The following is a 15,013-nucleotide window of genomic DNA, read 5'->3' as shown; positions in this document are numbered from 1 at the left end:
TTAAACCGAACACACCTGTAGACACATGTCTATGAAAAAAATGTACAATAGATAGGAGAATGCATGCCGATTGGACCGCGCTCTATTTGTATATGACGTACATAAGACAAGTCTTATGAATACAGAAAGTGACTGCTCATATGACATGCCTGATCGTGTAATTGGATCTTTATAAATACGCCTATAAATAGCTATGTCATTATTTCAACTGTCATTCACATCTTCTTCTTCTCTATTATATTGGGTTGCCCAAAAAGTAATTGTCGGTAATATAGTAGTAATATAGTCGGCGTTGACAAATTTTTTCAACGACTTGTGACTCTGTAATTGCATTCTTTCTTCTGTCAGTTATCAGCTGTTACTTTTAGCTTGCTTTAGAAAAAAGTGCGCGACATTTTGTTTACATTTGTTTGTTTGGCGTCAATTTTAATATGGGTACCACATGTATTGAAAGAAATTCATTTAACAAACCGAATCAACGCTAGTGATATGCATCTTAAACGCAATGAATTCGATCCGTTTTTAAAACGAATCATAACTGGAGATGAAAAATGGATTGTTTACAATAACGTTAGTCGAAAACGATCATGGTCTAAGCATGGTGAACCAGCTCAAACCACTTCAAAGGCTGATATCCACCAAAAGAAAGTTATGCTGTCTGTTTGGTGGGATTGGAAGGGTGTGGTATATTTTGAGCTGCTTCCAAGGAACCAAACGATTAATTCGGATGTTTACTGTCAACAATTGGACAAATTGGTCAATCGTAAAGGTGTCATATTCCACCAGGACAACGCTAGACCGCACACATCTTTGGTCACTCGCCAACAACTGAGTGAGTTTGGCTGGGAACTTTTGATGCATCCACCATATAGCCCTGACCTTGCACCATCAGACTACCATTTATTTCGATCTTTGCAGAACTCCTTAAATGGTAAAACTTTCGGCAATGATGAGGCTATAAAATCGCACTTGGTTCAGTTTTTTGCAGATAAAGGCCAGAAGTTCTATGAGCGTGGAATACTAAATTTGCCAGGAAGATAGCAAAAGGTTATCGAACAAAATGGCAATTATATATTTGATTAAAGTTCATTCTAAGTTTTATTAAAAATGCATTTACTTTCTTTTAAAAAATCCGCAATTACTTTTTAGGCAACCCAATATAAAAATGAAATTGTTGCGCTTTGTTTGTTTGTTTGTCTGTTCTTTATAGACTCAAAAACGGCTCAACCGATTTTCATGAAATTTTCACAGATGGTGGAGTTTGAGCTTCTGGTGAAAATAGTGTACTACATTTATTGATATCTGAAGGGGGGCGGACCCTCCACCTTACCCCAATTTTAAAAAACGCCAGATCTCGGAGATGCATGCACCGATTTAAGCGAAATTGTGTATGCCACCTCATGGTACTCCAAAAACACGAAATTGGTATAAAATTTGGGGATCAACTAACCTGGGGGGACGCCCCACCTCAAAACCCACCCGAACAGACAAATTTACCGACTGGGACAATATGAGTATCAAATGGATGGTATTTAAGAGTAGAGTACCAACTTGGCATACACATTTCAACCTTAAGTGTCGGGGGGTTCTCCACCCCCAAAAACACCTCCCAACAGTACACTTTTATCGCTTTGGGCAACATGGGTATCAAATGAAAGGTATTAAAAAGCAGAGTACAAATCTATATATAATAATAAAAATGAATTTGTTGTTGTTTGTTTGTTTGTGGGTTTGTAAATTTGTTTGTTCCGTATAGACTCAAAAACGGCTGAACCGATTTCTTTTAAATTCTCACAGATTGTGGGGAGTGGTCCGGAAGCAGCAATAGGCTATATAATTAATTGATATTGGTAGGGGGGCGGACCCTCCCCCTTACCCTAAAAGTACGACCCCAAAAAATAAAAGTAAACCGATTGGGACAAAATGGGATTCAAATGAAAGGTATTCAAGAGTAGACTACAAATTTCATATTAAAAATTGGATCGAAGTAACTAGGGGGCCGCCCCGACCCCCTCAAATAGGTTTATTCGACGATAATGACAATATGGAACTCGAATGAAAGGTATTTGAGAGTAGATTACGAAAATGGTCAGGAAGGAGGAAAAGGCCTTTTAGTTTGTTGATATTGGAAGGGGTCGGACCCTCCCCCGTTACCCCAAAAACACCACTTAAAATCAAAAGTGGACCGATAGGTACTATATGGGCATTAAATGAAAGGCATTGGGGAGTAGAATACGAATATGATATTAAAAATTGAGATGAAGTATGCGAGGGGTTGTCCAACCCCAACAACTCCCCCAAACAAACATATTGGACGTAAATATCAATATGGGACTCAAATGAAAGGTATTCGGGACTAGACTACGAATATGGCATAAAAAATGAGGTCCAAGTAATTGGGGGTCTTCCTACCCTCAAATCGGAATATAATTCGATCCTAGCTAGATGAGCCTCAAATTAAAGGCATTTGGTAGCAGATTGCGAATATGACATTAAACTTTGCGTCCAAGAATCTAGGTGGTGCTTTACCTCCCAATTAAAACAATGGGGGATCAAGTGATAGATATTTTTAAGAGGAGTGCGTCAATCAAATGTGTGCTAAAGTGGCAGATGGAGTGAGGCGCTCCCACCAAACGGCTGTATACACCAATTATTACAATATGGGGTTAAATTCAAAGTGTATGGTTGTGGATTGCGAATATGATATCTTTATTCTGCTCATATTTATACCGGACCAGCACACCTTAAAACAGTTGATCAATTAATCTGACGTAGTGTTCTGTGCACTGACGCCATACCCCCAAAGTTATGACGTTCAGTGTGATAGGAGCAGTTGCAGACCTTAACGTCAAGTGGCCGCCATTTTTAGCTCATCGACAAGGAGCCTTGTTTTCCTAGAAAAGTCCAAACAACGTGCAGGTGGGCAACACTTTCATGTTCAAAAGTTGTACATGGTTAAATTACTAAAAACTGTCGCCACCGCACTTAATATAAAGACCGGAAAATTAGTTCTCTACCACTGAGAATCGTCTTATCTTATAGAGAAATACCACATCATAATCAATATTATAGGCGCTAAGCCGCTCCAAGCGAGTAGCAGCATAGACAAAGGAAATCTATGGACTCATAACGTATGTTCAAAAAAACTCTAACAGATGAGAGGAATGTAAAATTTTCAGTCGTTTATACGTGATTGCGCAAGCATCCAGGGCGACATGGAACGGAGAACTTTTAAGTTATTTGGTTAAAATTTAGGTAGTAAAGTCGAAATTTGTCCCTTATCAATGGCATCACTAACATTTAAGCAAGTGCCATCTGTTTGCGAATGGATTAACTGAATGGAGACGCCACCACGAACAGAGAGAGGGCAGAGTGCTAAAAATTGAGCAGGATTTATCGTTGTTATGGCAACCTATCGGCCCGTAAAATAAAGGAAACTAAAGTATAGGAATTTCGTTGTGGTTGTTTGCTGTATTATTTTTTAAATTTCGCACGCTAAGACGGGCCTTAACAATAGGTGTTTCAGGTAGTTTAAGTGGCTATCTTTGCCATACAAAAAAATTTATTTAGTAGAGTGCGAATATCCAAGTTGGTGTTAAACTGTTAGAGGGGAAGGCTCAACGAACGTATACAGAATCAGAACTATTGAAGACTAGGCTAGCTTTTAGAGGTGAACATTTTGTACGTCTTGAAAGCAAAAGCTCAGTGGAGGGGGTTTGATTGAAAATTTAGCTCAAAGATAAGAAGCCCCCTTTTTATAGTCGAGCATAAGCGGCGTGCCGATAAGCACACATGTTTTTTTCGATTTTATAAAGAGAAAATAGCTGTTTTCAATGACTTGGCGAACGAATCGAGTGACAACAAGTAAAAGCGTGAAAAGTTCGGCCGGGTCGAATCTTACATTACCTCCACCGCATATCACATTTGCCATTTTTTTTGCCCGATATCTCTTTATAGGCAAACAAAGGATAATGGATATAAATTGCAAAGCTATTGGAGCTATTTCAGGTTCTCAGCCGATTCGGACCATGCTTGGTTTTGCTGTTGGAGTATAGTAGGACCATTGTAGGTGTCATTGTGCAAAATGTCAGCCAAAATTGGATGAGAATTGAGCCCTATTGTGGCTTAAGAATCAAAATCGGGAGATCGGTTCATATGGGAGCTATATCAGGTTATGGACCGATTCAGACCATATTTGGCACGTATGTGGAAGAACATAGGAGAAGTCGTTCAAATAATGTTTAGCCAAATCGAATAACAATTGCGCCCTCTAGAGGCTCAAAGAGTCAAATTACGAGAACAGTTTATATGGGAGCTACATTAAGTTTTGAAGCGGTTTGAACCATACTTAGCACAGATGTTGGAAGTCATTATAAAATATCTTATACAAAATTTAAGACAAATCAGATAAGAATTGCGGCGTTTAGGAGCTCAAGAAGGCAAGATCCAAGGTTGCTTTATATGAAAGCTATATGAAAACATAGACCAATATGTGCCATTTAAAATCCCAACTGACCTACACGAATACGAAGTATTTGTGCAAAATTTTATGCGCCTAGCTTTATCCCTTCGAAAGTTAGCGTGCTTTCGACAGATGGACGGACTGACATGGCTAAATCGACTTGGAATGTCAAGACGATCAAAAATATACATAAATACTTTGTTGGGTCTCCGATAAATATTTCGATGCTTTACAAACAGAATGACGAAATTAGTTTGTGATGGAAAAAAAAACAAATTTAGCGGTCTAGGCCGTAAGTTTTTGTATTGAAGTCTAAAATGGATAATGATTATTGTCGCAACTATTATTGAAGGAATATCCAGTGCAGAAAATTTTTTCTGATGTTTTTGGCATGGGTAAGACGAAGATACTTACCCATGCGCAACGGTGACATTAGATAGGCCGACAAAAGTGGAAATTCGAATGAATTTAAAAATAGACAAAATGATGACAATATGATGGGAAACAACAGCGAGCATCACCAACAACAAATACAGCGCCATCTATTGGGAGATAGAAATTATTTGAATAGCCAAGCAAACCCGAACAAAGAGAAAGAGAGCGAGAGCGAGAGGTACAGGAGAGTGTGTTCAAAGTTGATCATATGCTTTTCAATAATGTTATGACAAGTTGTCTGTACTTCGATAAAATAATGGAACTAACCTTTGACTGTTTTTGGTATTATTTGTTTAACCCTCCTACCCTGGGACAAGCTTCCACAATAGTGTAAAAGTTCTATAAAAACATGGTGGCAAAATATATCCATAACTTAGTGAATGCAAAGAAGAGTAATTGAAAGGAAAGTTATAATTCAAATAGTGTAAAAGAAAGTGCAGCGAAGCGGGCCGAGTTCAGCTAGTCTGATATAAAAATTTATTCTTTGGAGCGTGAGGGGCCTCCCTACCCCCCAGCAGGACATATTTACCGATTGGGACAATATGGATATCAAATGAAGGGTATTTAAAAGTATAGTAAAAAGCTTATATAAAAAAGTATTCCTTGGTGTCTGAGGCGCCCCCAACGCCCCAAAAACCCCTCAACAGGACATATTTTGGGAAAGGTGTTTGGAAGTTGACTACCCAATGTTATAAGATTTTGGTCCAAGGTGTCTACGGGGCCTCTCCAACCCCAAAACGGGAATGAATGTTCAACTTCACAAATGAAAGGTCTTTGAGATTAGACTACGAATCTGATTTACACATTTGGGACAGAGTCTGGGACCGTCCCACCCAACTTATACTAGACGTCAATGAGATGTGTAGTTCGATTGGAAAAATATGGGAATCAAACGAAAGATATATGACACTTAACTTCGAATCTAATGTTGAAATATGATTTTGAAAGTATATAACCGATACATAAAAAAATTAATTAGTGTTGATCTGAACGGGACCCGTAGCCCTGAATATCTTGATCGCCACCTTCAAATTGCTTGACATTATAGGCATGATGCTGATATTATTTCAGGTTCAGCCCCCTAAACTGGCCATGTTTGCCTACTATGACGATAAGGGGCTCAAGTAAAAGGTATTTGATAGTAGGCCACTAATTTGATACCCAATTTTGAGGCCAAGAGTTTGGGGGTCATCTCACCCCATAAACTCCCCCTAAACCAATTACAATTTCAGCTCAAATAAAAGGAATTAAGCATTACAGCACGATGCTGATCATTTTGCAGGGCTAAGCATGTGGGTGGCTGACCCACCCTACTTACCCCTCAAATTGAACATATTTGTTGATTATGGCAAAACGGGGCTCGAATCTGATATCCGTTTTATGGCCAAGTGTTTCAGGGACGACTCATCTCATAAACTCCCCCTGAACAACACATATACCGACTATAGCAATATGGGAGTAGGGTATGAATCTGATATTCATTTCGGGGCAAAGGGTTTGCCCACTCCAATCCACCACCAAAATCAAGAGAATGAAGTAGATCTTACATCTAAACTTTCTCCTCTCCTTACGCTCCAAAGCGTAACTCAAAAATTTTCTGTTTGTTTTTCCTATGGAAAATTCCCACAAAGTTCAAAAAAGTATAAGGCATCCACAAGGCATATAATCAGCTTTAATTCACGATAGAGTGATTATGGTTCTTCGAGATTGCTGTACGGAAATATACCTACTGGTCATACGTCTCACAATAATCAACAAAGCGCTACCTAAGTTTCCTTAACAAGTAAAAAGGCGTTAAGTTCGGCCGGGCCGAACTTTGGATACCCACCACCTCGGGTATATATGTAAACCACCTTTCTTCAAAATCCGGTGAAAATTCCATACCTTATGTCTTATGATTATAAATGCCCCTTTTTTGGGGCCAAGACTTTAAATCGAGATATTGGTCTATATGGCAGCTCTATGCAAATCTTCATCGATCTAGACCAAATTGCAAAAATATGTGGCAACATCGGACAATAAATGCGCCTTTTATGGGCCCAGAACTTCAAATCGAGAGATCGGTCTATATGGCAGCTATATCCAAATCTGGACCGATCTGTACCATTTTGCAGAAGTATGTTAAGGGGCTTAAACTAACTCACTGCCCCAAATTTCGGCGACATCGGACAATAAATGTGGCTTTTGTGGGCCTAAGACCCTAAATCGGAGGATCGGTCTATATGGCAGCTATATCCAAATTTGGACCGATCTGAGCCTAATTGACGAAGGATGTCGAAGAGCCTAAGACAACTCACTGTCCCAAATTTCAGCAAAATTGGATAATAAATTGTGGATTGTATGGGCCTAAGACCCTAAATCGGAGGATCGGTCTATATGACAGCTAAATCCAAATCTAGACCGATCTGAGCCAAATAGACGAAGAATGTCGAAGGGCCTAAGACAACTCACTTTCCCAAATTTCAGCAAAATTGGATAATAAATGTGGATTTTATGGGCCTAAGACCCTAAATCGGAGGATCGGTCTATTGATGGTTTCAATTCCATTTTCTTAAATAGAGAAGGAAGAGGTGGTGGTGTGGTAATATATATCAAAGAGAATCTCCAATACAATGAAGTTAGCATCCAAATGAATTTTGCAGAGGTGTTGAGGGTGGACATCAACACAAACATATCTATAATAGCTATTTATCGCCCACCAAATTTGAGTATTAAACCCTTTTTAAAAGAGTTGGATGAAGCCATAAGCAGTATAAACAATAAGAATGAGTTAATAGTGACCGGAGATACAAATATTGACACACAAAAGAGAAACTGCAACACAACCAAATATCTTGGAATACTCTCTTCGCATGGATTGCATTGTATGGTGGCCGAGCCAACAAGAGAAGACCCAAACACCAACACCAAAACGTGCATTGACCACCTGTTCATGAGGTGCAACAGAAAGAGAGAGAGAGCGTATGCAGCAATAATAAAAACAGCAATAGCAGACCACTACGCAATATTTGGATGCATGGATCATAAAAGAGAAACAAACACCATAACCAACAAAAGTAAACAGGGTGATGCAAAAGTGAATATCAATACGTCAAAAGTTAATCAATTAATAAAAAACACGAATTGGTCTTTACTATTAAATGAAGCAACGAACGCTAATGAATTGTTTGATAAAATCTATACTAAATTTGAAACAATTTATGAAAAATCTAAATACACAGCAAACAAACGAACAGATAAACGTAACCCGCACCCGTGGCTCAATAATGAAATAGTAAAATGTTGTGAGATCAGAGATAAACTACATAAAAAATGGCAAAAAAATAGAAATAACAAAACCAACGAAAAAATATACAAAGCATTTAACAATAAATTAAACAAAAAAATAAATTACGCTAAAAACAAATATAACTTCAATGAATTTATACAAAACAAAAATAATATACGTGAAACTTGGAAAACAATTAACCGTATTACCGGCAAGAGAGTTGAGAACATTGATGCCAATATGAAAAAACATTTTCCTTCGGTGAGTCCGCTAGTATTGGCAAATAGTTTTGCCCATTCGCTTGAAGAAAATATCCAAAAAATATTGCATCCTTGCAACATCATAACCTGTCCAAACGAGGGAACAAATTTGCAAAATACAATGTTCATGGGAGAAACTGATGAAGAAGAAATATTGAATATTTTAAAATCTCTCAATCCGAAAAAAACTGCAGGTGTAGACTGTATCAGAGCTGTAGATTTAAAAACAAATGCTGTTAATCTTACACCAATAATAACTTCATTTATTAATATGAGTTTAAATGAATCCGTAATTCCACCTCTTTTAAAAACTGCCATCGTTAGGCCAATATTTAAAAATGGAAGTAAAAATGACTTAAATAACTATAGGCCAATATCAATCCTATCTGCCGTAGAGAAAGTCTTGGAAGACATTGTGGTAAGAAGACTCAACAGTTTCCTGACAAAATACCAAATAATAAATAAACAACAGTTCGGATTTCAAAAAGGCAAAAATATTAACCAGCTACTTGGGTTTTTTTCGAACCACATCAACAAGAAATTAAATGAGAACTATCACTGCTTAGCATTATTTATTGATTTCAGCAAGGCTTTCGACACATTAACGCACACACAACTTATAAATACACTAGAAAAATGTGGTATCAGAGGAAATTGTCTGGATTGGTTTAAAAACTATCTCAACTGCAGGCAATATAAAGTTAAAATAGATAACGAATTAAGTACCCACAAAACTGCAAATTTCGGAGTACCACAAGGATCTAAATTGGGCCCGATATTATACATAATTTACGCCAATGAGATGCTCAAAATGCTAAAAAACAGCACTGCTTTTTCCTACGCTGATGACACTGTAGTTCTTGTGGAAAGCAAAAATATTAAGGAAGCCGAATCAATTATGCAGAATGAGCTCAATATTCTCAGCAAATGGTGCCACGATAACGGTCTTATAATTAATTCCAACAAAACTAAAGTGATGCACATCAGACCTAGGCACATACCAAAATCTAATTTAAAAATTATTTTTCATAATTTTGATTGCCTTCATCGAGCTTGTACATCCACAACTAATCAAACCCTAAACGACCAATGTGAAACCACCATAGAGTTTGTGGAAACATACAAATATTTAGGTGTACACTTAGATCAACATTTTAAATGGAAAGCCCATATCGAACAGCTAACAAAAAGACTCAGGAAATGTATGTTTGCTCTGTATCACCTTAGTAATTGTTCACCGTACTTTGTACTAAGGCAAGCATATTTTTCTTTAGTAGAATCTCAATTGAGACATGGTACTACTGCGTGGGGAAAGTCTAAACATTGTAGAATATTGCAAATGTACCAAAACAGACTAGTAAAACTTATAAATAAAAATAAAACGAAAACATCAAACAACCAACAGAATCGAAATAATAACATAGCACTCACACCTTCCAATGACTTATACAAGTCCCTTGAAATACTAAACATCGATGGACTCTACAACACAACCATAGCTCGAGAATTCTTCAACAACCCAACCTTTTTAAAACGCATTAGCCACAGCAGGAATACACGAAGAAAAGCATCTGGCAAATACGAAGTTCCTAAATATCGCAACGATTATGGAAAATACTCTCTGGAAGTTACTCTACCAAATTTTTTAAATAAATTACCACTAAATATCATCAATAATAATAATAGCTTTAAAAGATGTAAAATGATAAAAAAATTTCTAATATCGAATTGAATTTTTTTATTGCATTTATTTATTTATTTCAAAACTTATCAATTCAATTCAAAAAAAAAAAAAAAAAAAAAAAAAAAAAAAAAAAAATTGAAATACTACAGCTTGGCTGATATACATCCTGCAGACAAACCGACATGGTTTCGCGGGACATTATACATAAGACAAATTGTATGAAAATGAAGAGATTTTTAAAAATAAATAAAAAAAATAAATAATAAATATGACAGCTATATCCAAATCTAGACCGATCTGAGCCAAATTGACGAAGAATGTTGAAGGGCCTAAGACAACTCACTGTCCCAAATTTCAGCAAAATCGGATAATAAATGTGGCTTTTATGGGCCTTAGACCCTAAATCGGAGGATCGGTCTATATGGCAGCTATATCCAAATCTGGACCGACCTGAGCCAAATTGGCGAAGGTTGTTTAAGGGCCTGACACAACTCACTGTCCCAAATTTCAGCAAAATCTGATAATAAATGTGGCTTTTATTGGTCAAAGACCCTAAATCGGCGGATCGGTCTATATGGGGGCTATATCAAGATATAGTCCGATATAGCCTATCTTCGAACTTAACCTGCTTATGGACAAAAAAAGAATCTGTGCAAAGTTTCAGCTCAATATCTCTATTTTTAAAGACTGTAGCTTTATTTCAACAGACAGACGGACGGACATGTCCAGATCGTCTTAGATTTTTACGCTGATCAAGAATATATATACTTTATAGGGTCGGAAATGGATATTTCGATGTGTTCCAAACGGAATGACAAAATGAATATACCCCCATCCTTCGGTGGTGGGTATAAAAATATTTTAGTTTTGCTAATAATTTTTCCCTATTTACAGGTCCTGATTTTGTTCCCTGGGCTGGCAACACCATGCAATTGCGAAAGCAGGCTGCAGCTTTGGGAGGACAGCACAAAGCTTTCGAGAAATGGTCAAAAGAATATAACTCCAATATTCTAGGACTTAAACTTGGTCAGGATTATGTTGTGGTGGTCCTTACCTATCAGCTGGTGAAGGAAGTCAATTTACAGGAGGTATTTGAGGGACGACCGGATACTTTCTTTCTGCGCCTGCGTACAATGGGCACACGCAAAGGCATCACCTGTACAGATGGCAAACTTTGGTATGAACATCGAAATTTTGCCATGAAACAAATGCGGAATGTAGGCTATGGCCGTTCCGAAATGGAGAAACGCATTGAAAAGGAGACCCACAGTTTGCTAAAATTCATCTATGAACTTAGTTCGGTTCCTGTGTTCCCGAGTACATTTTTGGCTCAAAGTGTCATCAATGTTTTGTGGTCTATGACAGCGGGTCAACGTTTTGAGCGAGGCGATAAACGTATGGCCAAGTTATTAAGTCTGATGGGTCGTCGTTCTAAGGTATTTGATATCTCCGGAGGCTTATTGACCCAATTTCCCTGGCTGCGTTTTGTGGCACCCAATAAGACGGGCTACAATTTAATACGTCAGCTAAATAAGGAAATGTATGACTTCTTTATGGAAAGCATTGAACACCATAAGACCACTATGACCAAAGAGAATGCTGAACAGGATTTGATATATGCCTATCTGTGGGAAATGCAACAGGAAATCAGCAATAATAATGAGAATACCACCTTCAACGAAACCCAATTGGTAATGACCATTCTGGATTTATTCATAGCCGGCTCGCAGACTACCAGCACCACCATAGATCTGAGCTTGATGACTTTGGCCATGAAGCCGGAAATCGAAAAGCGCATATATGAGGAAATAATAGCGAACACCAAAAGCAAAGAATTTCCCAATTTGGGCAATAAATCCTATTACCCCTACACCGAAGCCTTTCTCATGGAGGTACAGCGTTTCTATCACATTGCCCCGATAACAGGACCACGCAGAGCATTGTGGGATACAAAGTTAGCGGGTTATGATATTCCCAAAAATACCACCATTTTTATTACGGCCAGTAGTGTTTTAAAAGATCACGACCATTGGGTGGACCCAGATGTTTTCAGGCCAGAACGTTTTATAGACGCCGAGGGCAGAACTTTCCGAGATGAGTATTTCATACCCTTCGGCATGGGAAGGAGACGTTGTCTAGGCGATGCTCTGGCCAGAGCCTGCTTATTTTCGTTCGTAGTCAAAATTGTTGAGAACTTTAAATTGCTCTTAACTCAAAACAAAGAGGATCAGCCAACCATGAAGCTATTGCCCGGCATTACATTATCTCCGAAACCCTACAAGCTGAAGTTTGTGCCAAGACATGAACATTTTCCTTATCAAGACTAGGCTTTTTGTCAGTCACTCTCATTGAAAACTTTAAATTGAAATACTTATGAGCGATTGGAAATAAGTCAATATAATATGAGAAATGGTGTGAAAACGGTTCTATTGGGTTGCCCAAAAAGTAATTGCGGATTTTTTAAAAGAAAGTAAATGCATTTTTAATAGTACTTAGAATGAACTTTAATCAAATATACTTTTTTTACACTTTTTTTCTAAAGCAAGCTAAAAGTAACAGCTGATAACTGACAGAAGAAAGAATGCAATTACAGAGTCACAAGCTGTGAAAAAATTTGTCAACGCCGACTATATGAGAAATCCGCAATTACTTTTTGGGCAACCCAATATTAGTGGTAGTAATAGTAGGTTTTGCGATTTGCATTTATTATTACGCATGCTTTAATGAAAGTGTTAATACAAATAAATTGAATTGGTTGAGAAGAGAATTCAAGTTTATGGCATGGCAAAAGTGGCAGTTGAGAGGTCATCCGAAATTTCATATTTAAAATTTTTAACCAAACAGTAAAGAGAAATAAAAAGAAAAAAAAAAATATGGCAAAAAATGATGGCTGCCTTATTAGGCAAAAACTGACCCCGGTGGGGATTTAAACTCTGACGTTCATAATCAGAAGTAAAAAAGAAAATTGGATAGAACTGAGAGTTGACCTAAATCGAGCACCCGAAAAGTAAACGCAGCCAAGGAGGATTCTATAAAGGCAACATAGCTTTTCGTTGTTCGGGAAGTCGACAAAAGGGAACGATTAATGGCGTTCGGCATAGGCCCGGGATAGCTGTGAGCACCACACAGGCTGGAATTTTGAGGTCCAATCTGTGTGGCGTTCACTGCTGCCACGAGAAGCTTAGCTGTGAGCTACCGGGTGCGTCCAAAGTGGAATACTCCATACGGGGTAGCTGCAACGGCAGTCGCGGACAATCAGCGCTATCGAGTGGAGAGCCTCAATGAGAGGTCGGGCGGCACCGGCTCTTGCGCAAATGCCTATGATGCTCGATATGACAAGGCGGGTTACTGGCGCCTTTATATAACCAATGCCCACCCTGCTCCCGCGGCGATAGGTCCTTTGAAACTTTCTACAGGAACTTGATGGGGATCGCTACCTCCACATGAAAATGTAGCTACAACAACAACAAGATACATGGTGATTATTTCTAAGGCAGCAGGCGTAAGTCTGACCACGTCAACTTAGTGAGTAAATCGTTGGTTATCGTCACTGCCGGTACTGGTGGGCTTTAGGTTTTAACCACAATTCACTATAGAGCGTTTAAGACAGGTGGGCTAAATCTAAATGAAAAGTTAGCATTAAATCCTTACAGCTCAAGTGAAGGGTTTTTGGTACAGGCAAAGGCCGCTCTAAAGGTCAGATAATTTCAACAAACTCTGTCTGAATTAGTAGTTTTTGTTATTGCCGTTATGGTACCCATAGACCTAACGACCGTACCTCGAATAAGGATATATGAAGCTAAGCAAAACTTACAACCGAAAACCGCTAAGCAGAATAAAACAAGTAAAAGCGTGCTAAGTTCGGCCGGGCCGAATCTTATATACCCTCCACCATGGATCGCATTTGTCGAGTTCTTTTCCCGGCATCTCTTCTTAGGCAAAAAAAAAAGGATATAAGAAAAGATTTGCTCTGCTATTAGAGCGATATCAAGATATGGTCCGGTTTGGACCACAATTAAATTATATGTTGGAGACCTGTATAAAATGTCATCAAATTCGAATAAGATTTGCGCCCTTTGGGGGCTCAAGAAGTAAAATAGAGAGATCGATTTATATGGGAGCTGTATCGGGCTATAGACCGATTCAGACCATAATAAACACGTATGTTAATGGTCATGAGAGAATCCGTCGTACAAAATTTCAGGCAAATTGGATAATAATTGCGACCTCTAGAGGCTTAAGAAGTCAAGATCCCAGATCGGTTTATATGGCAGCTATATCAGGTTATGAACCAACTTGTACTTTATTTGACGTAGTTGTTGAAAGTAACAATAAAAAACGTCTTGCGAAATTTCAGCCAAATCGGATAGAAATTGCGCCCTCTAGAAGCTCAAGAAGTCAAGTCCCCAGATCTGTTTATATGACAGCTATATCAGGTTATGAACCGATTTGAACCATATTTGGCACAGTTGTTGGATATCATAACAAAATACTATGTGCCAAAATTGGATAAGAATTACGCCCTCTAGAGGCTCAAGAAGTCAATACCCAAATCGGTTTATATGACAGCTATATCAGGTTATGGACCGGTTTGAACCATACTTGGCACAGTTTTTGGATATCGTAACAAAACACGTCGTGCAAAATTTCATTCCAATCGGATAAGAATTGCGCACTCTAGAGGCTCAAGAAGTCAAGACCCCAGATCGGTTTATATGGCAGCTATATCAGGTTATGAACCGATTTGAACCATACTTGGCACAGTTGTTGGATATCACAACAAAACACGTAGTGCGAAATTTCATTCCAATCGGATAAGAATTCCGCACTCTAGAGGCTCAAGAAGTCAAGACCCAAGATCGGTTTATATGGCAGCTATATCAGGTTATAAACCGATTTGAACC

General features: G+C 38.2%; 1 protein-coding gene across 1 annotated transcript in view; it reads left to right on the top strand.

Annotated features, from left to right (window-relative positions):
* Positions 1-12,924, top strand: part of LOC106087372 (probable cytochrome P450 305a1) — a 46,811-nt gene extending 33,887 nt beyond the window's left edge. The window contains exon 2 of the mRNA XM_059360244.1: positions 11,004-12,924. Within this exon, the coding sequence (XP_059216227.1) occupies positions 11,004-12,436 (1,433 nt within the window). The 3' untranslated portion in view covers positions 12,437-12,924. The remainder of the gene's footprint in view (positions 1-11,003) is intronic.
* Positions 12,925-15,013: the final 2,089 nt, after the last annotated feature.

This window comes from Stomoxys calcitrans, chromosome 1, assembly GCF_963082655.1.
Source record: "Stomoxys calcitrans chromosome 1, idStoCalc2.1, whole genome shotgun sequence".
In the NCBI taxonomy this organism is placed as follows: Eukaryota; Metazoa; Arthropoda; class Insecta; order Diptera; family Muscidae; genus Stomoxys; species Stomoxys calcitrans.
This window is presented reverse-complemented; position numbering and strand designations above follow the sequence as displayed.